Genomic DNA, 15,339 nt, shown 5'->3' with positions numbered 1-15,339 from the left:
TCCTGTCATTGCGCCGGAGCCAAAGCCTCAATCTATCCCAATAAAGCTCGAAGCGCGGTGCGCGTAATTGTCTATTGAGAAAAACATCAACTAAATTAATTCCCCATTCCAGCGCATTTATGTGCTCGTGATGGGTGGGTAAATAACCCCAGGATTGATGGGTCTGTGACCGTGCACCATCACTCAGCCGTAAGTTTCAAAGCAGTCTACGGACTTGAATGGACTCCTGGTGTCTTAAAGAAACCTTCACACTCACTATAAATGGCATTTGCTTGCAGTTACTTCCATCTTGATGGTCGACACAAAATTAATATTCTTTAATATACATTTCCAGATTCCGCGAGAAGTATGTCGTCTTCAGAGTTTCATAATGAAGTTGTCATTTGGTTTACCAGCTTGTGACAAGTGTCATTGCTATTTATGGGCAATACATAAATTCTTCTTTTTCACCATAATTTGAATGGGTTACTTGTTAGCTTATCCGATTATAATTTCATTAAATATACTCTTAATATTATACTATAACGGACAACCGTATGTTTTAGTGTTTTTTTAATTCGTTCAGTTGATTGCTTCAACGAAGACTTGGATAGTTACATTATCACAAAAATGCACAAGTTTAGTTTGGCTGTCTCGTGAATCACAAACTGTTGCGTGTTATGTGCGAGTTCTTAACTCAGCAAGAAAATTTTCGAGGTCAAGGCATGACAGAGGCAATAAAAATTATTTCGAGGTGCATAACGAGTATCACCCAACAGAACAAGTCTCTTGGGTAAGAAGTTTAAAATGACGCGTTAAAGTACGCTTGACCTGTTGTGAACTTTGCCCGTGGCACATTGTAAGGCAAGAGCTTAGTATCCGTACTACATGTGCGCTCCTCATGCAAGCAACCATCCTTGATTTGTGACGGATGTCTTCGTTTCAATGTCTTTCTTTCGTTTCACCCCAATTATAAAGAGTATTTATTTATCGGAAATTAGTAAAGTAAAAATTTTTTCTTGCATAATTATTTAGATTCTTTATTCAAGCAAATTGTTTGATTCATATTTATTAGGTGCATATTTTGAAAAATATGAACTCAGTAGATTCTATTTTGCTCTACACCTATATAGCGTTGGAGCTTGCGACATTATAGTTTTGAAAAAGCAGAGCATCGAAAGGGACAACAGAAAGCACCGGAAAAGAGACGAAGGAGGCAACTAAAATCTACGTCAATTCCCACCAATTCCTCCGTCACGTTCTCTTGAATCTCTGTCTCATTTTTGAAGGCTTGAGGAACGATTATAAAGATATGCGGTGAAATGACAAATCGTGAGATTCGTCGTGCCATGAAACCTAAATGAAGACTCGTGTAAAGGCCCAAATTGAGACCTGCTTGTATATTAAGAGGGACTGTGGGACGCACTTCCGTCCCCATCACCCGTAATGGTTCCGGTTCATCGTCAAGAGCGGGATATTTACTTATAAATTTGTACGACTTGATAAATTGCACCAGGTCCTTCAGCCGTGCTAGATATTCGGATTTTCTCGCCACTGCAATGCATATACAGTAGTCTTTATATTGTGGCCAGTACGTGTTAGTGGTGCCGCACAGCATCGGTCTCATCGGTTCTTAATCTTCTTCTTCTGTTCTTCTTTAATTTTTATCGAAGTTTAATTGATGGATTAGCATTTACTTCGCATACAATGGTTTCTGAAAATCACATTAAAAATTGTTATTATTGCTAGATTATTTGGAAATGGACCTCTTACATCATTTTAAAATTTTTCTGCTATATATTTAATCAGTTATGTTGATATATTCTTAATGTTTATCAGAATTGAATCAAGGTAAGAAAAAATTGCAACTATTCATTAAATTGGTTGCAGTTGCAGTGGGCAGATTCTCAGGTTGGCCCTATTAAGCTAAACCGGTGATCTACATATGGCTCCTCCACTTTCAGTCAGCGAGGTGGTTGATAAAGCCCCTCATCTCGAGGACTTTTTTTTCCTTCTCCTTCAAAGGTGCTTTCTTAGTAACCATGTTCTCTTAACCATCACTATACATGGTTGATGCGCATGTTTGAAAATCTACATAAAGATCACTATTCTCAGTACATTGATGTATCGAGCTTCTCCCTCTTTCTTGCCGATGGCCAAACGTAGTTCTGCAGAGGACTCAGGTCAAACTTTATGCGGTGTTCTAACTAACTCAAATATCATAAGAGCATCTCGGCTGAAGAAGCGCCCTTTTACGAGGCCTTAGGCTGGGTGAAACGTGCGTTCCCTAACGAGGTTAGATAGCAAGTTAAGTGCCAGCGACGCTTTCGGAGAACTCGGCCTAACGTGTGGAGGCGTTCGCATGCATGGCGGCTAGAAGTATTGGTTGTTTATGGCTTTGTTGCCTTGGGGCGTTTTTCGTATTAGTTACGTAAGTGCCTTTTCATTTTTTAACACAAGTTCCTGTTGAGAGTTCTTGGATATGTCAAATTCAATATGTGATCAAATTTAGAAGCAAGTATCTTCAAAATCGGAATGTTAATTTCGTAATGAAATTAAATTAATTACAATTATTTTGGAAAATCTGCCTGTGAAGAAAAATTATCGTTCAACTGTCCTTAATCGGACGTATTGCTATCTGTTCTTCATTTTAAATAATGAAAACTAGCGATTTCTTGTAAAAGTAATGGCATATCTTTAAGACATGTCGGAACTGCGGGTGGTGTGATCATTAAGATGGATGTCGTCTTGTTGCCTCAAAACTCTTGCCACAAACTTGTGCCTGTTGGTAATTTTCAAGGAAATCAAGTCTCGGAACCTCGTATACAGAAAATTACAATATTTCTGAGCTATGCTAGAACCTAGAAGTAGCGTGTATAATGGAACGCTGCAGCCGTGTGTAAAATATACAGCTAAGTAAATTAAAACTTTGACTGGTCATTGCTTTGGCTTTGGTCGTTCACCCGTAATTCGTTCAAATGAATGTAAAAGTGAATCTGCATTATTGATGGGCATTATTGCTAAAACTATTCTGAAACTCGCCAAGAAACTTCCTTTTACCGAAGAATTGTTCATCTGACATTCAAAGCATTATGTAATGCGTCAGGCAATTCATTTTGAGATGCACTGTAGTTATGCAAAGATATTTCACTTCTCTTGAAGTTTATACGTGCGCATTCTGCTCAACATGTTGCTGCTCTCTCCGCTCGACAGCTTCCAAGGTAATCCTATTAGATATCTTGTGTCGCTCTCAACTCTACCCATGCAAGCCACATGCAAATAACGTTCTCGTTGCAAATTATAAATCTGTTGCTAGGTCACCCGCCTATATATTTATTTCAGTTAGAAATCTTGCTCGGTTAAATTCTCGATGGCCTAAGGTCAACCTTTTTCGTCAGACGAAGGATCTTGAAGCTCGCATACGGTTTTGGTTGTGCAACCAAACCAAGTGCAGTATATCTTTTATTGCGTTCATTCTAACGGCAACTGATGTGACAATAGTTCAGAGAATCTAACGGAGAAGCTTTTCCTAACGAATGTTAGTCTTTTGGGGAACATTATGACGACCTCGGGTAATAAAATTTTAAATTTGATTGTTTTCTGAGCAATTGCTTGCTCTTTGAAGTAAATTATTCTAGAAGCCTGTCTCCTGATAAATACAGATTTTTATCTGCTACAGTTCATTAAATTTCAGTTCTTTAGTAAGGAACAAAAAAGGCTTCAATATTCGAAACTTGTGAAGAACGGTTATGAGGATCGATTTAAATCCTAGTACTTCATTTCAACGGCAGTCTTAAATCACTTGGTGAAGATTTTATTAAGGCTAATATCTGGACTATGTGATAATTTTTCTAACCCTGAATAATTTATAACTGCGGTTTTCCAGACAAATAATAATTAAGCTCATGTTAGATCCTCCGAACAATTTCACCGGCTGCATTTGTCAGCGAGAATGACACACACAGAATTGGTATTTATCTATCTATACATGACTCACACAGAGTAGATATGAATCTATTTATACATAGCAAAAATTTACGGCTGGATCAGGCTGTAATCCGTTGTCTATCGCCTAAGAAGCGGAGCTACCCTTATATTACTAAATTTGTACCATCATAATTCGAGTTCATGAAACGTAACAATCATGTGCCTTAGTAATTATGCGAGAGCACAGAGTATAGTTTTAATATAATACTATACTAATATAATAAGTTTACTTCATATTAAAAGTATATGCACTTACAAGTAGCTTGTGAAGCTGTGATATGTGACATAATATGAGCGGTGGGGAGTAGCAGGCTGAATTTCTTCTCCTGCATTATGCTTATCATTCAGTTGGCCTCTATACGAGATCCGTACCAGCTGCGTCGGCCGTCACTTGAGATGTGCTACGACAGATATAAGGCGCCGTGTGTGTTCACTTACAAGTAGCTTGTGAAGCTGTGATATGTGACATAATATGAGCGGTGGGCAGTAGCAGGCTGTATTTCTTCTCCTGCATTATGCTTATCGTTCAGTTGGCCTCTATACGAGATCCATACCAGCTGCGTCGGCCGTCACTTGAGATGTGCTACGACAGATATAAGGCGCCGTGTGTGTAAGGCATCCGCTTATCTCGTCGAGCTTCTTAAGGACTTTCACCAGGTGCTGCTGACGCCGAGGCGTGTCTGGGCTTTACGACCGAGGGCCTCCTCCTACGACCCTTATGTGGGAGGCTTTCTGACCCTTTATTGCCCACAGGCCTTCATCGGTCTTCTTGCAGCTTCATGTGAAGAAAATCTACTAACAAGATTTGCATCTAAATTTTCCCGTTTATACTCTCCTGCGCATTATTAATGCAACTTATTGAGCTAAAAAGATGTATTGTTTTGCAGCTTTATTTCTCATTTATTTCAATTCATAACACATCTGCCGGTAATTACCAGATCATCTCTATTGTAAATTAACCGTTCGGGGATTGATGACATTCCCATGACCAAACCTTCGTAACAGACTGCACCAGAAATTAACTCGACTTTTCCATGGATTATTTGCGTTGCCACATCACAAGGCTCATGATTGGCTTGTTCATCTCGAGCCGACGTTTTCCTGCAGCAATATCAGGACCAGCTCTACATTTCGTGCAGGTTGCCACTACCCTTTCATTATATTCTAATGAAGGACCAAGTCTTTTTTGCTGCCCGATTTCAGCAACGGTAAAATTAATGGTCCGTTGCTGGTCTCGCTATAATTACTAGAATCTGTCTCATTACCAGACAGAGGTTCTCTTCGTCGCAGAAACAATCATCTCAATTATGAATTCAATTCTCTTGAATCCTTCACTGCAATCTCTTAGTTGATTTTTGGCTTTGCAAATTTCTGACATAAATTTGAAGCAGTTTTTAGTCAGTCAAGACATCTATCTGTTCTGCATATGATAACTCGTTCATTTTGGTCTCGCTATAGAAATTTTGATTCTACAAGATGTTTTATTTTGGATCTCGTTTAATTTCAACTTCTACGTCCTCAACGGGCCAAAAAATTCATGTGGATCGTATAATTTTCACGGGCCTAATTTTGTCATTGGAAGTAATGATGTATTCACGATTTCATCTGAAGCTTACATTATGCAGCTGGGTTCGCTTGTTATTATGAAAGGTAAACATCGGATAAAACAACACTGCACATTTATTTTCTGAGACCAGCACGTTTTTGCATTTCACAAACAACGCTCTAGAGGTCGGTTATTGCGACGCAGGAGCTCTCATTCGAGACCAGTTTAGAGCTCTAAAAGCTCGCCTCCTAATAAGGAACTGACAAGTGCTCCTGATAACGTTCCTAACATGTACCTCGATCATTGAAATGCCGTTGGATTTTGAAACCCTGCATGGTCACACCCTCCTCCTCATAGCGCTATACTGAACTTTCTTCGAACCTAATCCGAGAAATTTCACTAGCCAAGAGAAGTTGAGCCACTCTTCGAGCGTAAAAATTCTTATAAACTGATCGCAGTGCTCTGAAGCTATTTTTCGAGCTGCAAGCTTTATCAGAACTCGTCTCTTAATTAACCCGCTCGCAGCGTACTCTTATCACATGAACTGTCTGTTATTATGCGTTTGAATAAGCTTTAACGGAGACGAAACTGTGATGAATGCATTTAATTCTGGTGCACTGTTGTTCCGAGCTTCATACCAGCCCGGATGCGTGTGAATGGGGCCATGTTTGGTGAGCGAGATACCCTCCCATGTGACAGCAGCGTGCACCATTAGCTAGCTCCTTATGAGATACTCGCTACTGTAAACGTACAAGTTGAAGCCCCGTTTAATACGGTCACGTATGCGAGTAAGACTGAAAGCCTTCAGCAGCGATGTACCGTACGTCTAACTGGTATGGAAATTAAGCGCTCTAGAGGGCAAGTCTGTGGCACTGATATAACCCTATGTTCAAGCCTTATGAGATGTGCTACTGCATGCCAGTTAGGGCTCGGTTCTCACTCGGCCTCAAGCCAATTGTGACAATTGGTCCACCAGTGAAGACCTCGATTTAAACTTGTATTTTTAATCCTTAGAATTTTTATTATCGCTTTTTTTATTTTTTTTCCATTGCATCGTCTATCAAGAACAAAGAAGTCTAATTGAGACAACGAATGTAGGAATAATTATTTTTCTATGCTAGATAAATGCTTCTCACGAACAAATGGAGTTAAGTCATCTTTCATGCCCTGCGAAAATTCAGTTGACGTGTGTATTTAAAATTAAGGTCTATCTGCTAATCGCCGCAACTAAATTTTATAGAATCGAAATGTTTGTATATATTTGATTTTATATTTATCAGTTGAACGATTTTTAGTTTTTCTTTCATAAACAAAAGATGTTGCTCTATTTAAATATAATTGAAGCACTTTAATCAGCTTTAGATATGTTGCTTTGTAAGCAACACTCCTCCAGGACAGTTGCCGCTGCAGCAGAAACACTCACCAGTTATTGACAGGAGCGCGCGTGATGATGGCCCCCGGGACGCCGTTAGCCTTGAGACATTTACTGTCTTCCTAGTGCTGTCTCGCCGCTGCCTCGGCCGTCCTATCGCGTCGCGCAGGTTTAGCTTACTGGCTATTGTGCATACGCTGATCTAATCGCTCTAAATTTGCATATATTTGGCAGAATAATCTATGATTGAGATCGATTCACAATATCTGTTCTCGTGTCGGACTAAACGTATGCTATTCGGTCGAAAAGTCGTGTGCATGTGTCACGTGCATGGTCTTAAAAATATTTCTCATTGTCAAAGAATCATTTACTCTTTGATCCTTCAAATCACAGAAAATTACTGACTGAACAATTTCAGATGCTGAAATGAGCTCAAATTTATCCCAAGTCGAATGTCCTCCTTGCGAACTCGCTCTAGTGGCCGTACGTGGCGGAGTGACTTAGCAAAATTTTAGTGCGGCCAATTTTTGGCTTTTCTTTCTTCGGTTTTCATAAACATTAACGTCAGCCAACTCTCTGCTTCTAAGAACCATTAGAGCAACGAGGAAATACTACCTTCAGAAACATCGATACGAATTGGGCATAGTGGGTTTAATGATTGTAGAGCTCTTCATTTTTTCAGGATGGTATTTCGTTAATTATGTACTTGTCGCTTAGTAACAAAATCGAACTTTAAGGATATAATGAAACATTTTTGTGTCGTATGTACTTTTCTTACTATCCATTATACAAAAGATCTGACGTGAGATTCGCAACACAGCTGCATTCTTGTCAGCCAAATAATATTGCTGTTATTTGTAATGTTAATGATGAAAATGATGGGTTTGAACACCATCGTATTTTGATCAATAAAGTCACTGTTTAACTTTTCTCTTACTCTAATGTCTTCAATGTTTTGGTATGATTAGCTGCATGGTTGCAGCGTGCAATTCAAGCTAGTTTTTACGCCTGTTCCATCTGTGATCTTTCTTCTCTCCGCAATGTGTTGCCAATTTTTTATCAAATCGTTTCGATCCATTTGCGCGCACCCCATCACAGACATTCCAAGTGACGCCTGGTCATTGGTGCCTTTGCTCTTTTCACCTCCGGTATGAAGTGTGGGAACCTTCTTCGGCCTCGACAAAAGCCCTCTGGATCCCTATGTCAATACCGTAAAAATGTCCAATGGCCTAAAAAACCTTGCACGTCCTAAAAGAAGATTTCAATACCACCGATCAACGTTGCCGTTGAACGACGTGCAAGCAGCAGTGGGTCACCTGTAACATGGGCAAAAAATTTGATACAGGAACTAGTACCGAGCTTTTCATTGTCCGCAGTAGCGCTCTCAAAAGCAAAATAAAAAAATGTTCCGGAGACGACATACCTGCCTCGTATTATGTTGCTGGTCGCAAAAGGATTGCCGTTGCTCACGAAAGCACTTCATGGAGACGGGATCTTGTCAGATTTACTTTTATTATTTATCTGATCAATGATAATTTATAATGAGTACCTGGTTGTATTGAACTGTTGATGTTGATGCTGTTGTATTGAACAAAAAATTATTCTATTTCTTGTGTGTGGGTGTCGTGATTATTTGCAAGAGTAATTCCATAAACCCTTTTAATAATTCCCGTTTTTTGTGCCAATGGCTGCCCATGAATTCAAGTTTCATGTCGAATTTATTGTATAAAATTGCGTGCAATAAATCATTTACTTTATTAAAATTTAAAAAACATTCCCTTTGACTTAGCCATGCGTTCTACTCCTCAGTAGGTTTTGTCCTTCAGTTTATTTGTTCCGTCTGTTGACGGTTGTTTCCTGTGTCGGCCTTCTTCATTTTACGATATCTGGCGATCGAGTCTCATCGTTGGCGGAAGGAATCAACATTAAGGAACGTTTATTGCGGAAACACTTGAAGAACTCCTTTCCATTGCTTGCCCTCCATGACTCCCAAAAAAAGTCGGAAGGAATATTTATGCCATCACCTCTCCCTTTCTCAGCCTCTGCATTATAGGCGGCATTGAACAATTCGCGACATTGGACAAGCGAGGGACGGCGCGACACCGGCGCTATCTGCCCCCGTATTCCATACAGTGCCTTCATCTCCCCAGGCTGGCGTTGAATCCTGGATACGTCCTTTAGACTCCCACGTTACGCCGCGTGATCTGCTAAAGGCGATCCTATTTTTTCCGCGAGAGAATAGTTCAACAATAACAATCTAAATGTGTTACAGGAATTGCATTTAGATTTTCGACATGCCGTAAAAATATGTTTGTTATGCTTGTGAATGCGATTCTATTAAATGCTAAAAGCGCAAGAAAACCAGACAAATCAAAGCTAAGAGCGACAGAATGAATAAGGTCATGTCATAGTTGGGAATGAATCGTGTCTTGAATGTTACATTGTTAATCATAAATTTATTCACACGGCCAAGGTGTGCGTCATGTACAGATGCATGTGCTGCGGCGCCTTCAATAGAGCCTCATTAAATCAACAACGTAAATAATCCCTCCTAAACACTGTCATTGGCGGAAATGATCAGCAATCTTGAAACTGCATCCCGCAATCTTCATCACGAAATGTTCACCGCGCACGAATCCTCTGCTTAGTTACCTCCAGCATCGTGATGAAAGCGACAGGCAAGGAGTGAAAGATGACGCAATAGCTATCATCAACTACTTAAGTGAAGAGCGTGTTTGCATTTGTCTTAGATTATAATGTTTATAAAACTTGCGGCATGATAGGCATTGAAACTAATTAAACGGTGCCACTCATGAATGCAAAGTTGTTATTCATGATTGTCGTTTCACGTATGTTGTCATGATTACTTAATTTAATTGAAGTAGACCAAAACCACTAGTCATCTAAACTTAATAAGATGTTTAGGGCCGTGTTGTCTTACATAGGTTTCGTTCCGCTGTTATCACTTTCATGTTTCAACGCTTGCATGGCACGTGAAGGATTCACTTCACATTTGAACATTGTCATTAAATCACGTTATTTTTTTTTTAAATTACCCGAACTCGTTAAATTTAATTTTGAACTATTTAAAGGAGTTTATAAAACTATCTTGAAATCTATTGAAAACAGCCTACTCGAATTTTCATGACATCCTCGAAACGACCAACATTTTTTCTACTCATCAACATTTGTTCAATACAGAAGCGCCGTTGATCGTGAGAGCAATTCTCTAGCACATTGTGGATTATTACGCTTTTTGCCTGATAGGTTTACTGATGGACCGTTTAATGGCCCCGGAGACGGCGGCCACCCTTTGCCCATTGTTCATTAAAAGCCTAATATCGCAGACGTGAGAAAACTGACACTCCATTAGAGAAGAAATTCGAGCGTGAAGATGTGGCCTGCAAAGGCAACAAGGAATCCTGGCGCACTGCGCCTATAATAATGAGGAGCCCACGCATAATTGTCCTTCAGTTTCAACGGCCCGCTAGTACGCCAATAAATCGACTGTAAATAATTATTTCTCGTCTATATTCTGCTCGGTATTTTAATTTTCGATTTGAGCTTCTAACTGAATTAGGTTAAGCTTCCGTCTCTCGGCCCACAAGTTCTGTATTTTCGTTCTCCGGAGGTGTATATTTTTATTTTTTTTTATTGTGAATAAAAACAACCTCAGCATCTATCCTAATCTACCAGGAAGGGTGACTTTCATTTACTCTTTAATTGAGAATTTAAATAAGAGGAAGGATGGAGCAGTTTTTATGATAGATGACCACCCTTTAGTCGGTGGGAAGTGCTTGCGACGTCGCTTCTGCCTGGCGTCTTTTGTTGGTAGACTTCACGGCGTAACGCGGAACCTGACCGGCCTCCAGCCGCCGCCTCTAAAGGCCTACCCTACCTACTCTTGATCGTGTGATTGTCGACTTATCTTTACGGCGTGATCGTCGTCGTCTGTATCTGGTGATTGCGGTTGTTGTTATCTGGTGATTACGATCGTCTGTAACTAGTAACTGGACGTCGGTATCTTGTGATCGTCGTCGTCTGTATCTGGTGATTACGATCGTCGGTAACTAGTAACTGGACGTCGGTATCTGGTGATTGCCGTTTGTCTGTAACTAGTAACTGTGGACGTCGGTATCTGGTGATTGCCGTTTGTCTGTATCTTGTGACTGCGGTCGTCGGTATCTGGTGGTTGCAGTCGTCACTCGTCAGTGAACGATGATTACCGTTTTTCAGTATCAGTGATTGCCCTTGTTGGTATCTCGTGCATGAGGTCGTCGGTATCTGGTGATGGTGCTCACACCGGTTAGTTGCTGGTAGTTATTAGCGTTTTTACAGTAGTGGCTTCGATGCTCGTATTCCCGAGTCCGAAGAACTCATGGAATATGAACACAATCTTCGTAATATTAAAATCTTAATATTTTTCTGCTCTCGCCCGTTTGTCCAACTGGCAGCATATAATTTTTTCCCTGATGGATTTGTTTGGCTTGCGATAAACAAATCTTCACATGACTGCGATGCAAATATTCTGATTTATCATGCTTAGATACCTACCGCTTATGTAAGATTGCGTCTGGAGACCGTGTGTTAAGATTGATTGTTGGCTCTTCAGATACGGCACTATTTCCCGGCAAACGCTATCTGGCCTCGGTACACCTCTTGATTTTCAAATGATTTATTCTCGTTGAATTGAGGCAAATATGTGGCATCAGCGATGATTAGGTAAAGGTAGGCTGAGAGCAGGCCACTGCTGATCACTGTCGAGGGTGCGACTGATTACTAGCATGCCATTCACACGGCATCGAGTAATTGCGTAATGGAAGGGACATTTGATCACGCTGGTCAGTTCTCCGAGTCTTCGGTGGGTACCCTAAACGCGACGAAGAGGCTTGCGGCTAAAAGAGTGCTCCGTTTTATACGTACCAACGAGAGCGAAGTTGCCTGAACGAACGCTCTAGTGACGGGTATAAATGAAGGTATAAATGCCAGTTGATTGCCTCAATCCCTGATGCGGTTACGGTGCTCATTTTTATGAGAAAATTTAAGCTTACTGAAATACCCTAAACAAGTGGCAGGAGTTATTAGTGAATAATTTTGTAATGGATTTTAATACTTACTACAACATGAAAACTTTTATGGTAATAATTATGATTGAATTACTTATTAGGAGATCATGCTCTTCAAACATGATCTTCTAAAAATTTGAAACCTTACTGGATTCTCATTGATGAGTCTCATTGCACTTATATTTTATATTTTTCATGCAATTATGTTCAGAATGTCGCCGTACTCTAACCAGCGTTTCTCTTCTTTCTCAGATATTCGGAAGCAAGGCTGATCTGCAGCTGCACACTCAAATCCACATGAGAGAAGCAAAGCCTTACAAGTGCTCCCAATGCCCCAAGGCGTTTGCCAACAGTTCATACCTCTCGCAGCACACGCGTATCCATCTTGGCATCAAACCTTACCGCTGTGATATTTGTCAACGTAAGTTTACCCAACTGTCCCACCTACAGCAGCACATACGCACTCATACAGGAGACAAGCCCTACAAATGCCGTCATCCAGGCTGCAATAAAGCCTTCAGTCAACTATCGAACCTACAGAGCCACTCGCGGTGCCATCAAACCGACAAGCCGTACAAGTGTAACTCGTGCTACAAGTGCTTCATTGACGAGGCGTCTCTTTTGGAGCACATCCCCAAGCACAAGGAGAGCAAACACCTCAAAACGCACATTTGCCAATACTGCGGCAAAAGTTACACTCAAGAAACTTATTTGCAGAAGCACATGCAAAAGCATGCTGAGCGTACCGACAAACGGCCCCCTCTTACAAACCCTGGCGGGGCGCCCATCCGACAGGAACATTCGTACTGGCCCAAGCACGAAAACACAGCCCTCGACCACATGGACGGCCGCATGACGGCTGAACAATGTCAACAGAACAATATTGATCCCAACCGCCAAATGACTGCATCTGTGCACCGTGAACAAATGGAACAGCAGCAACATCGGATGGAAGATCTTCGAGCTCAGACCCACACTCCTGCTCACATGGGCGTTGTGAATATGCCCTATGATGCTATAGGTACCAAGACTTCGTCTGCTTTTACACCAATCCAGTCCACTATGATTCCCATAGGAGGTTCCACTCAGCTGTCCATGGCCGCTTCTTCCTCACAAAGGTATTTTCCTTACGACACCCTCCCGTTCCCCAAGCCTCATACCCAGATGCCCCCAATGGACGTCAAGCCCAACCATTTCCCCAACCATCTAATATCGCTGGACCAAATCCGCAATTATTCTGCCCATCAGCCGGCAATGAGCTCCTCCAATATTTTGCTCAAGGATAAGGGCTTAGCGCAGTAATGTGTAGCGATTCGCTTTTGTGTATTGTACCTCCTATGCATGTTATATTTTAGGTGATCCTTCTTATCTGAAGGAGCTACGAAATGTTCTCACCATCTTTATTTTGTAGATAGTTTCTAATGATAAGCCTCAGTTTACATGAACGATGTACTTATTTTTGATGAACTATGGTGGTGTACGTACTTGATTTGTTTGAATATCGAGTGCATAGGATTTATTTCATACAGGGTAAACATGTCTTAATTTAGGGATCTGAAAGATTTGTTGATAAATATTTTTTGAGTAATTGCTTTCTCGCATAATAATTTCCCAGTTGTGGAAGCTCATTCATTTTCTTTTGGTGTTATAAAGAACTAGCACTGCCAAACCGTTGATATGGTTTGGTGTTCAGCTAACTTATTTGATTTTAAAAGAACCAATGAAAAGCCTCTGCGTTTACTGAGTTAGCCTCGCAATTGTATTTCAGCGAATTAAGTGGACTTGGTTGTTATGCTTACTACCATTGAAGGAATTTCTCTTTATGCCATCAGCTTCTGAAGTGAGGTCGTATGCATGTTATCTCAGGTCACGAGTACCTATATGCCCCAACGTCCAAGCTTGGGATATCTCGGTCAAGTTTTTCATAAATGCATTCGAAGCGATTTTTTTTATTTTACAGATGGTTGTAATGGATCATCTGTTTGCAAATCAAAATATTAGGAATACGATTTAAAATCCCTTTTCTCTGTAATTATTAGAGATACGAGCATATTACATCAGGTCCTTAAACGGTTTTGTCGTTTTTCTCTCTGGAAAACGACAAGAACTTGCACTTGGAAAATGTTGGCTTCAACGTTTCCTTTATTACCGTTTATGTTTTGTTTTGTAACGTAATGTATGGAACAAAATTCAGGTAGTTGGCTCGAAATTTATCTTCTTCTTCTAGAAAGAAAATTCTAGCTTATAGCTTCGTGTGAGAGTTCAGTTTTTCTTGCATTCTTTCAGCGGAATGGTTTTCACTACTTAACCATGATTTTAATATAAATGTGATCCAATAGCCGGACAAAGTTCCATCCGATACTGTATACGATGAGTAAGTAATTTATTACCAACTCTAAAGTAAAATGTAAGTCTCACATCTCTGACTGTTAACATGTGAGTGTAGTTCATTTTTTTTATTGCTCAGATCAGTGTAAGAAAGGCATGATAATCTAGCAGCACGATGAATTCATATTTTGATGACAAGAGTGAATTCGTTCAAAAATAGAATTAATTAGCTATGGATTTTCACTTCATCGATTAATTGGAAGCACGCTAGTACGATTTTTACAATGATGCATTGCTTCTAAAGAAATTTATCCTAACGTAAAACGTTTTTTTTTTCTTTAAAGGAACTATTCTGTGACGTGATAATTTAGTACTTAGATCACACTCTCGAGCTGTACAGGACTCGCCGTTCTATGCTATAGTATGTAGTGTGTACAGTGGGTGAACTCGCTTATGAACTATCACTCTCGTTTATAGAGTATTGGTGTAAGGCTCTGTTGGTAATGTTGTTTATTCACTCGTATAAATGAATTGAGATTCAATCTCGGATCGGTTCAAAGCTTCATTGCTATTTGAAAAAGGACCTTTGTGCTGGTTATGCTTTGCAGGCCAATTTGGTGTGTTTATTTATGTCTTTTTTTCGTTTCTGAAGTGAATGTTCTGTTGTGGCAACGGTTGTGAAAATCGGCGGACGTATCGACTACTAATTTTAAATTGTGAACAAGGCTGGAACACACCTAAAGTCAAAAAATATTAATTCTGAATTTTTGATGAATAACTGGCTGTGGCAGTTAACGCGTAACAGAGTTGGAAAATACCCCAAATTCTATTCAATTCATATTTCGTCAGTTAGTCCCGAATTAACATTTTTTACCTTTTTCGCGACCCACTCCCAGTGAAAAATTTTTAAGTTCAAAATCTGGTGGTCAATTAATCAATTCCTATATAAAGTTCATACTGTATTAGAAGATGAACCGTTTAATAAGAACGGATCATATTATTTGATCCATTTATATAAAACGAAGTCGTGTTACATTGTTGTCATAACTTCATTTCAAACT

General features: G+C 40.1%; 1 protein-coding gene across 10 annotated transcripts in view; it reads left to right on the top strand.

The window, feature by feature from the left end:
- LOC108677908 (zinc finger protein rotund) overlaps window positions 1-14,246 on the top strand; it is a 169,359-nt gene extending 155,113 nt beyond the window's left edge. For all 10 annotated transcript variants that reach the window (XM_018166219.2, XM_018166216.2, XM_018166215.2 and 7 more), the window contains one exon: window positions 12,203-14,246. In XM_018166219.2, coding sequence (XP_018021708.2) covers window positions 12,203-13,252 — 1,050 coding nt within the window. In that variant the 3' untranslated portion in view covers window positions 13,253-14,246. The remainder of the gene's footprint in view (window positions 1-12,202) is intronic.
- Window positions 14,247-15,339: the final 1,093 nt, after the last annotated feature.

Source organism: Hyalella azteca, unplaced genomic scaffold, assembly GCF_000764305.2.
Source record: "Hyalella azteca isolate HAZT.00-mixed unplaced genomic scaffold, Hazt_2.0.2 contig10758, whole genome shotgun sequence".
Lineage (NCBI taxonomy): Eukaryota > Metazoa > Arthropoda > Malacostraca > Amphipoda > Hyalellidae > Hyalella > Hyalella azteca.
The sequence above is the reverse complement of the archived record's forward strand: the minus strand, read 5'-3'. Positions and strand labels throughout refer to the sequence as shown.